The sequence below is a fragment of the Rattus rattus genome, chromosome 7, assembly GCF_011064425.1.
Source record: "Rattus rattus isolate New Zealand chromosome 7, Rrattus_CSIRO_v1, whole genome shotgun sequence".
NCBI lineage: Eukaryota > Metazoa > Chordata > Mammalia > Rodentia > Muridae > Rattus > Rattus rattus.
This window is the reverse complement of record NC_046160.1, coordinates 8,483,904-8,497,326: the sequence shown is the minus strand read 5'-3', so window position 1 is coordinate 8,497,326 and position 13,423 is coordinate 8,483,904. Positions and strand designations below refer to the sequence as shown.

General features: G+C 39.3%; 1 protein-coding gene across 1 annotated transcript in view; it reads right to left on the bottom strand.

Moving 5' to 3' along the window:
- Thada (THADA armadillo repeat containing) overlaps nt 1–13,423 on the bottom strand; it is a 307,293-nt gene that overhangs the window by 252,153 nt on the left and 41,717 nt on the right. Inside the window, exon 21 of the mRNA XM_032908756.1 lies at nt 146–255. Within this exon, the coding sequence (XP_032764647.1) occupies nt 146–255 (110 nt within the window). The remainder of the gene's footprint in view (nt 1–145; nt 256–13,423) is intronic.

The window sequence follows — 13,423 nt, the reverse complement described above, 5'->3', positions numbered from 1 at the left end:
GGAACCTAAGAAAGTCATCCCTTATGTTCATTCTCTCCAACACTGAAAGATACAAGCAACACCTACTCCATGCACATGCTCTGTAGTCTGCCCTTAAAAACAAACAAAAAACAAACAAACACACTACCCAAAAGGATTGTTTTACCTGTTTAATATTTCAGTGAGTTTCACAAAACCTGTATAAGCCAGTTCAAATGCTCCTCTGTGTCTGGACTGCAAAAGGTGCTGTTTAAAGTATTCTCCTATTTCTTTAACCTTTAAAAAAATGAAAAACATTAAATTTATGCATAATTTATAGACTCATTAATATATATTAGCAACATAATTGAGAACCAATGCTTTGGTATCCATTTAACATTGACTTACTATGTAACAAATCATGTTTTAAACTCCTTTCGGTTGGTTTTTGAGACACGGTCGACTCAGGTAGGGCTAGCTGGCCTTGAACTATGCAAAAACAAGGAATAACCCTAAACTCTTGTTTCTCACATCCAAGTTGGGGATTATAAATGTGTGCTACCACATTTGCCTTAAGCCTTTTTAAAAATAGTATCTCATTTAATATTATATCATCACTACAATGTATTTATATCTTTATTTAACATATTATACATAATATATGTTATTAATAAATACTATTGTTACATGTAGTCCACAATGGGAAAACTTAGGCACAGGAGCTACGTAACTTAATCTAAGGTCACACACCAAGTAAACAGGACAGGAAAGCATGCAGTAACCCATCTTTTTTTTTTTTTTTTTCCTTTTTTTTTTTTTCGGAGCTGAGGACCGAACCCAGGGCCTTGCGCTCGCTAGGCAAGCGCTCTACCGCTGAGCTAAATCCCCAACCCCGCAGTGACCCATCTTTAATTGCTACACTAAACTGCCTTCCTATGCCAGACTTGCAAATGTCATAATACGGTCTTTTAGCTCATGTCATTCAACAGCATCATAAAATCACAAAAAGTAGCAAACTCACATACATCACTCTGAGATCATTATGTTTATTCTTCAAATATTTTGTAATTATTGTGGTAAAATATACATAAGAAATTTACCATTTCGCCCATTTTACAGCTTATGGTTCAGTGATGGGAAGCACAGTCACACTGATGAGCACCTGCTAACACTATCTGTGCAAAGAGCTCCCCATCAAACTGAGACGCCGCATCCTAGAGGCTACAAGTGAAGCTTAGTAAAAGGCATCGTCAAAGTCAATGAGGCACTTTTAAGTCAAACCATGGACTCTGCCAAAATGTCATGCTATCAATTCTCAACACACTGTCCTTCGCTAGGTAAGATGAAACACAAAGCACACTAATTAATTTGAAAGAAAACAACTGAGAATTACCTGTGCCTGCTGTTCTGAACAAGAAGAAATTCTGAGCCCAACTGGGTTGCTTACCCAGAAACTTGTTCACCTCAGTAGTGACTGGGTTAGTGTTCTGCATACATTAAGTCATACCACAGGTCTGCACCCTAGGCTGACTCTATGCCACAGTTCTCTGTACCCAGATCCTGCCCGGAGAGAACTGGTCTCCCAGGAAAGACACATCTGAGAGCACAGGTAGGATGACGACTGCTCAAAGGGAACCACCTGGCGCCCTCAGGACACAGGAACCAAGGAGCAGTCTGGGACAGGATCCTTCCAGTTTCTGTCTGTGCCCGGAGCTGACCCTGTGCCATAGCTCTCAGTAAGCAAATCACACTGGGAGGGAGCTAGTCTCCCAGAAGTTCTGACAAACAGGCTTAACAGGAGGGTCAAGCCACTGCCAGAGACCGCAAGACCAGCTAACACCAGAGAGAACTAGATGGCGAGAGGCAAGAGCAAGACCCTAAGCAACAGAAACCAAGGCCACTTGGCATCGTCAGAGCCCAGCTGTGCTGCCACAGTAGGTCCTGGACACCCCAACACACTGGAAAAGCAAGATTCTGATTTAAAATCACATCTCATGAGGATGGTAGAGGACTTTAAGAAGGACACAAGTAACTCCCTTAAAGGAATATAGGACAACACAGGTAAACAGGTAGGAATGCTTAAAGAGGAAACATAAAAAATCATTAAAGAATTCAGGTAAAAGAATTGAACAAAACCATCCAAGAACTAAAAATGGAAATAGAAACAATAAAGAAATCACGAATGGAGACAACCCTGGAGATAGAAAACCAAAGGAAGAGACAAGGAGCCGTAGATACAAGCATCACTGACAGAATACAAGAGATAGAAGAGAGAATCTCAGGAGCAGAAGATACCATAGAAAACATTGACACAACAGTCAAAGAAAATACAAAACACAAAAATATCTGTGCCCAAAACACACAGGAAATCCAGGACACAATGAGAAGATCACACCTAAGGATAATAGGTATAGAAGAGAGTGAAGACTCCCAACTTAAAGGGCCAGTAAATATCTTCAACAAAATTATAGGAGAAAACTTCCCTAACCTAAAGAAAGAGATGCCCATGAACATTCAAGAAGCCTACAGATAGATTGGACCAGAAAAGAAACTCCTCCCATCACATAATAATCAAAACACCAAATGCACAAAACAAAGAAAGAACATTAAAAGCAGTAAGAAAAAAAGGTCAAGTAACATATAAAGGCAGACCTATTAGAATTGTACCAGACTTCTCACCAGAGACTATGAAAGCCAGAAGATCCTGGACAGATGTCCTACAGACCTTAAGAGAATAAAAATGCCAGCCCAAGCTACTGTATCCAGCAAAACTCTCCATTACCATAGATGGAAAAACCAGGATTGTTCATGGCAAAACCAAATTTACACAATATCTTTCCACAAATCCATCCCTACAAAAAATAATGGACAGAAAACTCCAACAAAAGGAGGGAAACTACACCCTAGAAAAAGGAAGAAAGTAATCTCTTTGCAATTAACCCAAAAGAAGAGAGCCACACAACCATAATTCCAACTCTAACAATAAAAATAAAAGGAAACAACAATCACTATTCCGTAATACCTCTTAACATCAATGGACTCAATTCCCCAATAAAAGGACATAGACTAACAGACTGGATACCTAAAGAGGACCCAGCATTTTGCTGCATATAAGGAACGCACCTCAGTGACAAAGACACTGCCTCAGAGTAAAAGGCTGGAAAACAATTTTCCAAATGGTCCCAAGAAACAAGCTGGAGTAGCCATTCTAATATCAAATAAAATAAATAGACTTTCAACCAAAAGTTATCAAAAAAAGATGAGGAAGGACACTTCATATACATCAAAGGAAAATTCACCAAGATGAACTCTCAATTCTGAGTATCTATACTCCAAATAGAAGGGCACCTACATTGCTAAAAGAAACTTTACTAAATCTGAAAGAACAGATTACACCTCACACAATAATAGTGGTAGACATAAACACCCCGCTCTCAGCAATGGACAGAATATGAAAACAGAAACGAAACAGAGACATAGAGAAACTAACAGAAGTTATGAACAAAATGGACTTAACAGATATTTATATTTCATCCTAAAACAAAAGAATATACCTTCTTCTCAGCACTTCATGGTACCTTCTGCATAATTGACCATATAATCAGTCAAAAAACAGGCCTCAACAGATACAGAAAGATAGAAATAATTCCATGCGTCCTATCAGACCATCACGGGCTAAAGCTGGTCTTCAATAACAATAAGGAAAGAACGCCCACATATACATGGAAGTTGAACAATGCTCTACTCAATGATAACCTGGTAAAGGAAGAAATAAAAAAAGAAATTAAAGACTTCTTAGAATTAATGAAAACGAAGGTACAACATACCCAAACTTATGGGACAAAATGAAAGCTGTGCTAAGAGGAAAACTCATAGCTCTGAGTGCCTGCAGAAAGAAACAGGAAGAGAACATATATCAGCAGCTTGACAGCACACCTAAAAGCTCTAGAACAAAAAGAATCAAACACACCCAGGAGGAGCAAAAGGCAGGAAATAATCAAACTCACAGCTGAAATCAACCAAGTAGAAACAAAAAGGACTATACAAAGAATCAACAGAACCAAAAGCTGGTTCTTTGAGAAAAATCAACAAGATAGATAAACCCTTAGCCAGACTAATGAGAGGACACAGAGAGTGTTTCCAAATTAACAAAATCAGAAATGAAAAGGGAGACATAACAACAGAGCCAGAGGAAATTAAAAAAAATCATCAGATCCTACTACAAAAGCCTATATTCAACAAAACTTGAAAATCTGCAGGAAATGGACAATTTCCTAGACAGACACCATGTTAAATCAGTAACAAATAAACCATTTAAACAACCCCATAACTCCTACAGAAATAGAAGCAGTCATTAAAGGTCTCCCAACCAAAAAGAGCCCAGGTCCAGATGGGTTCAGTGCAGAATTCTATCAGACCTTCATAGAAGACCTCATACCAATACTATCCAAACTATTCCATGAAATTGTAACAGATGGAGCGCTACTGAATTCCTTCTATGAAGCCACAATTACTCTTATACCTAAACCACACAAAGACCCAACAAAGAAAGAAAACTTTAGACCAATTTCCCTTATGAATATCGACGCAAAGATACTCAATAAAATTCTTGCAAACCGAATCCAAGAGCACATCAAAACAATCATCCATCATGATCAAGTAGGCTTAATTCCAGGGATGCAGGTATGGTTTAATATATGGAAAACCATCAACGTAATCCACTGTATAAACAAACTGAAAGATTAAAAACCATATGATCATTTCATTAGATGCTGAGAAAGCATTTGACAAAATTCAATACCCCTTCATGATAAAAGTCCTGGAAAGAACAGGAATTCAAGGCCCATACCTAAACATAGTAAAAGCCATATACAGCAAACCAGTAGCTAATATTAAACTAAGCGGAGAGAAACTTGAGGCAATCCCACTAAAATCGGGGACTAAATAAGGCTGCCCACTCTCTCCCTACTTATTCAATATAGTTCTAGAAGTTCTAGCCATAGCAATCAGACAACAAAAGGAGATCAAAGGGATACATATTGGAAGGGAAGAAGTCAAAATATCACTATTTGCAGATGATAAGATTGAATAATTAAGTGATCCCAAAAGTTCCACCAGAGAACTACTAAAGCTGATAAACAACTACAGTAAAGTAGCTGGGTATAAAATTAACTCAAATAAATCCGTAGCCTTCCTCTACACAAAAGAGAAACAAAACGAGAAAGAAATTATGGAAATGACACCCTTCATAATAATCCCAAATAATATAAAATACCTTGGTGTGACTTTAACCAAGCAAGTGAAAGATCTGTATGATAAGAACTTCAAGCCTCTGAAGAAAGAAATTGAAGATCTCAGAAGATGGAAAGATCTCCCATGCTCATGAATTGGCAGGATTAATATAGTAAAAATGGCCATTTTACCAAACGTGATCTACAGATTCAATGCAATCCCCATCAAAATTCCAACCCAAGTCTTCATAGAGTTAGACAGAATAATTTGCAAATTCATCTGGAATAACAAAAAACCCAGGATAGCTAAAACTATCCTCCACAATAAAAGGACTTGCAGGGGAATCACTATCCCTGAACTCAAGCAGTATTACAGAGCAACAGTGATAAAAACTGCATGGTATTGGTACACAGACAGGCAGATAGATCAGTGGAATAGAAATGAAGACCCAGAAATGAACCCACACACTTATGGTCACTTGATTTTTGACAAAGGAGCCAAAACCATCCAATGGAAAAAAGATAACATTTTCAGCAAATGGTGCTGGTTCAACTGGGGGCCAGCATGTAGAAGAATGCAGATCTATCCATTCTTATCACTCTGTACAAAGCTTAAGTTCAAGTGGATCAAAGACCTCCACATCAAACCAGATACACTCAAACTAATAGAAGAAAAAGTGGGGAAGAATCTCGAACACGTGGGCACTGGAGAAAATTTCCTGAACAAAACACCAATGGCTCATGCTCTAAGATCAAGAATCAACAAATGGGATCTCATAAAACTGCAAAGCTTCTGTAAGGCAAAGGACACTGTGGTTAGGAGAAAATGGCAACCAACAGATTGGGAAAAGATCTTTACCAATCCTACAACTGATAGAGGGCTTATATCCAAAATATACAAAGAACTCAAGAAGTTAGACTCAGGGAGACAAATAATCCTATTAAAAAATGGGGTTCAGAGCTAAACAAAGAATTCACAGCTGAGGAATGCCGAATGGCTGAGAAGCACCTAAAGAAATGTTCAACATCTTTAGTCATAAGGGAAATGCAAATCAAAACAAACCTGAGATTTCACCTCACACCAGTGAGAATGGCTAAGATCAAAAACTCAGGTGACAGCAAATGCTGGCGAGGATGTGGAGAAAGAGGAACACTCCTCCATTGTTGGTGAGATTGCAGACTGGTACACCCATTCTGGAAATCAGTCTGGAGGTTCCTCAGAAAATTGGACATTGAACTACCTGAGGACCCAGCTATACCACTCCTGGGCATATACCCAAAAGATGCCCCAACTTATAACAAAGACACATGCTCCACTATGTTCATAGCAGCCTTATTTATAATAGCCAGAAGCTGGAAAGAACCCAGATGCCCTTCAACAGAGGAATGGATAGAGAAAATGTGGTACATTTACATAATGGAGTACTACTCAGCTATTAAAAAACAATGACTTCCTAAAATTCTTAGGCAAATGGACAGAATTAGAAAATATCATCCTGAGTGAGGTAACTCAATCACAAAAGAACACACATGGTACGTATTCACTGATAAGTGGATATTAGCGCAAAAGCTTGAATTACCCAAGATACAATCCACAGACCACAGGAAGTTCAAGAAGATGGATGACCAAAGCATGGATGCTTTAGTCCTTCTTAGAAGGAGGAACAAAAATACTCACAGGAGGCAATATTGAGACAAAGTGTGGAGCAGAGACTTAAGGAAAGGCCATCCAGAGAGTGCCCCACCTGGGGATCCATCTCATATAAAGCTACTAAATCTAGGCAATATTGTAGATGCCAAGAAGTGCATGCTGACAAGAGCCTGATATAGCTGTCTCCTGAGAGGCTCTGCGAATCTGACAAATACAGAGGCGAATTCTCGCAGCCAACTATTGAACTGAGAATAGGGTCCCCAATGGAGGAGTTAGAGAAAGGACTGATGGAGCTGAAGTGGTTTGCAAACCCATAAGAACAACAACAATATCAACCAACCAGACCCTCCAGAGCTCCGAGGGACTTAACCACCATCCTAAGCGTACACAGGAATGGACCTATGTGTCCATCTATCTGCATATGTATCACAGGATGATGGCCTTGTAGGACATCAATGGGATGAAGGCCCTTGGTCCTGTCAAGGCTCAATGCCCCAGTGTAGGGGAATGTCAGGGCAGGGAAATGGGAAGAAGTAGGAAGGGGGGCAGCCTTATAGAAGCAGGGGGAAGGGAGATCAGATAGCGGGTTTCTGGAGGGGAAACCAGGAAAGGGGATAATATTTGAAATGTAAATTAAAACATACCCAATAAAAGAAAAAAAAAGGGGGAAAAGTAAAATAAAAAAACAAAACCAAAAAAAAAACAAAAAAAAACAAAAAAAACCCCAGATATACGAGAGTGAGCAGTTTCATTGTCTTCCTCTGTAAGACAATGTAATGGCACTTACCTCATAAGTGTTTGTGTTTAAATGAGTTAAAGGCCAAGTTCAGAACAGACCAATTATCTTTAACCTAATTCAGTTCAATATGAGCTGTCTGTTGTAAAGAGAGGGTGTTGTTATGAAGAGTGTACTCCGTGTGTGTCTGTTATCAAGAGTGTACTCCGTGTGTGTCTGTTATGAAGAGTGTACTCCGTGTGTGTCTGTTATCAAGAGTGTACTCCGTGTGTGTCTGTTATCAAGAGTGTACTCCGTGTGTGTCTGTTATGAAGAGTGTACTCCGTGTGTCTGTTATGAAGAGTGTACTCCGTGTGTGTCTGTTATGAAGAGTGTACTCCGTGTGTGTCTGTTAGTGTACTCCGTGTGTGTCTGTTATCAAGAGTGTACTCCGTGTGTGTCTGTTATGAAGAGTGTACTCCGTGTGTGTCTGTTATGAAGAGTGTACTCCGTGTGTGTCTGTTATGAAGAGTGATTGGCACAGAGAGAATCAGAGACCAACAAAGCAGCACTTGATGAATTTTTCAGACAAATTTTTCAGACTTGATGTATATTTCAGACAAAAAAAAAAAAAAGTCTTTTCCCTAAAATGGAGTACAGATATTGTGACAGATTTCAATAAAAACAAACTCTGTTCACAAAGGATCTGAGGACTTGCAGAAGCCCACTGTCTTCTCCTTAAGCAGACTTGACTTTTCCATTGCTTCTTTATGCTAACTCCCTTCAAAGAGTGTCAATAAGCAGCACGTAATGGAACTAAAGCATTCAGGAGTTTCCTGGTGAGTGGTCTATTCCAGTAGACACTCCACCCCACATAATCCTGACCACAAGAATCAAAACAATACTCTCAGGACAAGAGTGATATGTAGACAATTTTTCCTCATATTTAATCTCTGAGCAAATGTGAATTTTTACCCTTGCTGACTATATAAAATTATTGTCAACTGTTTTTTTGGTTTTTGTTTTTGTTTTTGTTTTTTTGACATCCTGTCCAATGCTTTTCTGCTTACTGCTGGAGCAGATGAAGAATCTGAAAAGAAGACATGTGACCTTTGTAGGCTTTCGTAGAGAGAATTAATATGCTGGGTAGTAATGATAGCTGCATAAGGCAGAAGAGAGTTCATGCTCACATCTCACACAGGTATGCATGCTTAGGTAGAACAAAAGAGAGGAGAACAATTAGTATGTCATGAGGCTACAATAAACAAGTAAATGTTTACAAGTAGCTGCTATGGACCAGATCTGCTGCTTTCTAATCTACACAGGTTAGGGTCGGCAGACCCAGATGAATGACTCAGAGGCTTTAGACTAGGCAACTGGGAAAGCTGGGCATGGCAGGAGGGATGATTCAATTCTTAAAGGTGGTAAGGTGAGCAAGCAGCTGGACAGAAGTGTCCTGCTGACACCCTCTCAGTGGAGAACCAGACTACCAAGAACAGAGGTGACACAGAGCATCAGAAAGCAGGTAACAATGGTAAGAAAGAGTCAGGAACAGAACTTTTTAAAAAGAAGTTTCAGGGGCGGGGTGCGGGGGGTTTTCAAATTTATTCATTTGCTTGTTATGTATATCTGTGGGGTGCCTATGGCGATCAGAGAACAGACTGTGGGAGCCCATTCTCTCCTTCCACTACATGGGTCCCAGGGATCAACCCTGGCAGAAAGCACTGAGCCCAAAACTTCTCAATTTAATTTTTAAAATGAAAAGATAGTCTGAAAATACGATTGTTTCACTAGAGTTTCTGAAGGTCAAAAGTTTTCTTTTTCAGATTTTTTTAACAAACTTTTAACATAGAAAATAGATTCTCCCAGAATATTTTATCATTATTTTTAATTGAGCCAGGATCTCATTCTATAGTTCAGGCTGGCTCAAAACTCACTACATAGCTGAGGCTGGCCTTGAATGATCCTCCTGCCTCAGCCTCCAGGTACTAGGACTACAGGCACAAGCCAGCACACACAGGTCTCAGGTATTTTGAAGGAAACCAAGGGTAAAGTAGAAAAAAAAAAATACTGGTTTCTAATCTTAAAATTAAACATGGCACTGCCCTTTAAATTTAACACATCCTACTTCTGATTTTTTATAAAACTCTAAAGCAAGTTGGTATGTTTTACAGATTTATAGGTCACAAATCCACAGGGGAAAACAGTGACTTGCTATGTCTTCAGGCATCCATAGCTTACCATCACATAAATTAGCAGTCTATAAATGTCTACTTTTGGTTTTACATTATACTATAAAATAGTATCCCTTAATTTAAATTCTGAGTTTAAAACAGAACCATTTCTTGTAATGTTGGGATTGTCTACAACCGGAAGACTCTAACTCCATTCTGTTTACATGGATGCTCCACCGAATTTTAAATCCTGATAAAATAACTGTGTCTGGAACCATCCTTTTCCATTATAACGATTGTTTACTAACAATGAGAGTTTCTTCAAAATCTAAACATTGTTCCTCTAAATTAATAAAGGTTTTCTGGTGTGTAGACATTGTCTTACCAGAAAGTTTATTTTTCTCCCTGTAGCAAATTCTCAACGTATACCATTTTAACTGTTACCCTTCGGGCCTGCGTTTTCCAAATGAATCACTGCTCAGTTTCATAGCTCAGCTCTCTGAGATCAGAAATGAGCCTTGTTTATGCTCCCGCAACACCTATGGAGTAAGGTAGTCAATAAGTAGGCAACTAAATAATGTGGTTTCATCTAAAGTTCACTGTAATCCTTAGAAGTCAAAACCTCTACTCAATATACCTGTCTATAATTTCTAAAATCTAAATATAAACAAAATAAGGCAGGCAATTCCTTTTTGACTTATGAATACTAATGAGTGTAAGTAAATTCCATTTGTAATCTGTAACAAAAAAATTTAAATGACACAACAGAGGAAATGTACCAAGCCAATTAAGATCACTGATCACCCAAGCATCAATAGAATCTAAAGCAGACATTTTCTACTAGTTGGGAATGTTTATTCACATGGTTATTGTGGGAAAGATTACTAGAGAGTGTGAGGTAAGCAAGTATGAAAACTTACCCAAGAGCCTGTTTTTAGAAATATTAGGTAAAGTCTACAAAGAAATTGATATTCAGCACAGAAGCTGTTTTAAAAACCAGTAGGCATTTAAAAATCAGTATCAGTCATCACACTGGAAAGAGGGCCAACAAAATACCAAGCAAAGTCTATCCACAAAGCATCAAGCTAGAAACCTAGACACACACCAGTAAGTCAGGAGACAGTAAGATAAGCTTGTGTGCACTGCTCACTCTTGAAGGGTCTCAGCTTACAGCCCTCAAAGCAGCTTTATCTATGCCAGAGTACAAGACACTACAAAAGAGCACTTCACTGTGTGATTACAGAGCAGGGGGAAAGCCAGACAGGCCACCAGGTGAACAATGTCCTCCTGAATAAGCTGGGCAGGCATACTGCTTCACTAGAAATGCTCTACGGGAAGGATCAGGTACTAGAAATGCCAGCAGAAAGTTATCTTTCATTGGTCTTTCATTCCTTGAGAAAACTGGCTTGGGTAATGGAAAGGGGAGAAAATCAATTTAAAGAAAACCTAAACAAGGCACTCAGAACAAGAAGGCAGTGTGCCGTGTGAACCCGTGAGGGAAGGAGAGACCTGGGTCCCTGTCAGAGGGAGGCCAGAACTTAGCTTTGTGATGTTTGTCGAACCAGGTAATGAGTCCATTTCCTCATATCTAAGGGAGCTAGGGAGTATCCCAGCAATGCTCCTTCAATGAACCAAGCATTGAAAAATCAGAATTAAAAACAAACACCAGCTCTCCTCTCCATATAGCAGCAAAGTCCCAAAATTATCATCCTCCCTCCTGTCAGCTGCTGTAAATCATACTCATGTATGAGCTATTTGTATGGCCAGTCCTTAACAAAGATCAGAAAATCAGGGTAATCTGGGTGAGAAAAGTAACAGGCCTACAGGACTTAAGAGTGAAAGGGGAAAGAGGAGACTCAAGCTGTCAGCTTTACAGAGGGAAGTCTGCTAGGCTCACACTCACCTGCGCGGTGAACTCTCAAACTGGTGGGTTTTGTCAGCAGGTACAGCAAATATAGCTTAGCCAGGTGACTATGTCCTTGGAAGTATGGAGTTACCTTAGGTACACCAGTCACCCTGATGCAAACTAATGTTCTCTGTCATTTCCATTTTTAATTCTTAACAGTATTAAGTATATGGGACTACTTTTTATTTATACAAGCAGAATTTAGAGCCTGCTGTCATTTGAGCACTCGGAAGGCCAGCCTGGGCTACATAGTAAGTCCTTGTCTCCAAAACGAACAGTAAAACGAAGAGCAGTGAGGAGCACTTGCTCCTCTTGTCAGAGGGCCCACGGGTTCAGGTCCCAGTACCCACATGGTGGCTCACAACCATCTGGAATTCCAGTTTCAGGGGGCTTGGTGCCCTCTCCTGGCCTCCACAGGCACTGGGCACACTTCTGATGCATATCTATATGCAAGCAAACACCCATAAAACAAACAAATCTGAAATATTTAAATTAAAAAAAAAAACTTTATGAAAAGAAGTAATTTTACGTTTAGAAAAGCAGAAGTCCTACATTGGTTGAAAAGCCAGCAAAATCAAGAATAAAGTTTTCCACAGAGAAGAGTTTCTGTTAGCACACAGCAATTACATACACCCCACGTTTCCTCAAGCCTGTAAGGTCTCCCCATTCTGCTACAGGAGAGGCTGTCATGTAAACAGCACACCGGGAGACTGGGAAGCTCATCAGACAGCGAGTGACGCTTCTATGCTGGAGGGCAAGAGTCTGTTCATTGATGCAAACAGTCACTGAAGAATTCTTTAGTTCATAAGTCTGTGTATTTTCTATTTTTATTTTCTTTAAAAAGTGTTCTTTTACATTAGTTTTCAATTTTAACTTGGTTATTCCACATAATTTCATTACTATATATAAACTCTGGGTGTAGTGGGAAGGGAGTCAAGTCAAAATAATCTTCAGAGAAGTTTCAAGCTTCTCTCATGTATAATAAAGAGCAAAATACATTTTCTTTAATCTGTCCTTGAAAAGAGAAGTTGACGAGTCAAAGGCTTTAGCATGTGTTTATTTCGTAACAAGATGGGGGATTCACACCAGTGAAATACCTGATCATAACTGGATTCTTCAGCAAGAAGCAGGCACTGGCCCTTTAGCCAGCTGGAGTAATGGCTCCGAGTAATGCTGGGACACCAAGGCCTATTTGATCTGGAAGAGACTGAGGAACATGCCGCCCACAATGTGCTGCTTGCCTTTGCCTTGTGCTCTTCCAAAGCCTTGCAACATCACTGGCCCAGCTGTGAGCCAGATGTAAGACATGAGCCAGAGTGTGAAAATAAAAACATTAGCATGATCTCCATGGTGCTGGTCATGTGGTCATTGTAGGGATAGTCAGCATTAGCATACTACAGTATTTGTTTTGTCCTTGAATGTTCTAATACCCTAGGGGGGAATTACCTTTATTTGAAAAGGTTAGAAATATAAGTACATACTATATGTCTTTGCTGGGAAACTGTGGGAAATGGGTTTGTTGAAACCATATGGAAAGGAAGAAGGAATCAATTAAAAACAGAAATCTAATAAATCTAAAATATTTCCAAATGAAATGCTTGTGGTAAGCTAATTTCTTGTAAACACTGCGCTCTATCCCTTGAACAGTCCCAGATGGTGAGCTAACTTTGTGGTCTTAAATGAAAGTCAGCCAAAAACACTAAAGTGACTACAACTTTATTACTGAAGTAGTAGGAAACACGAGAGCCATGATCAGCTAATGTTACTTTTCATTTCTTTGAAATTTTT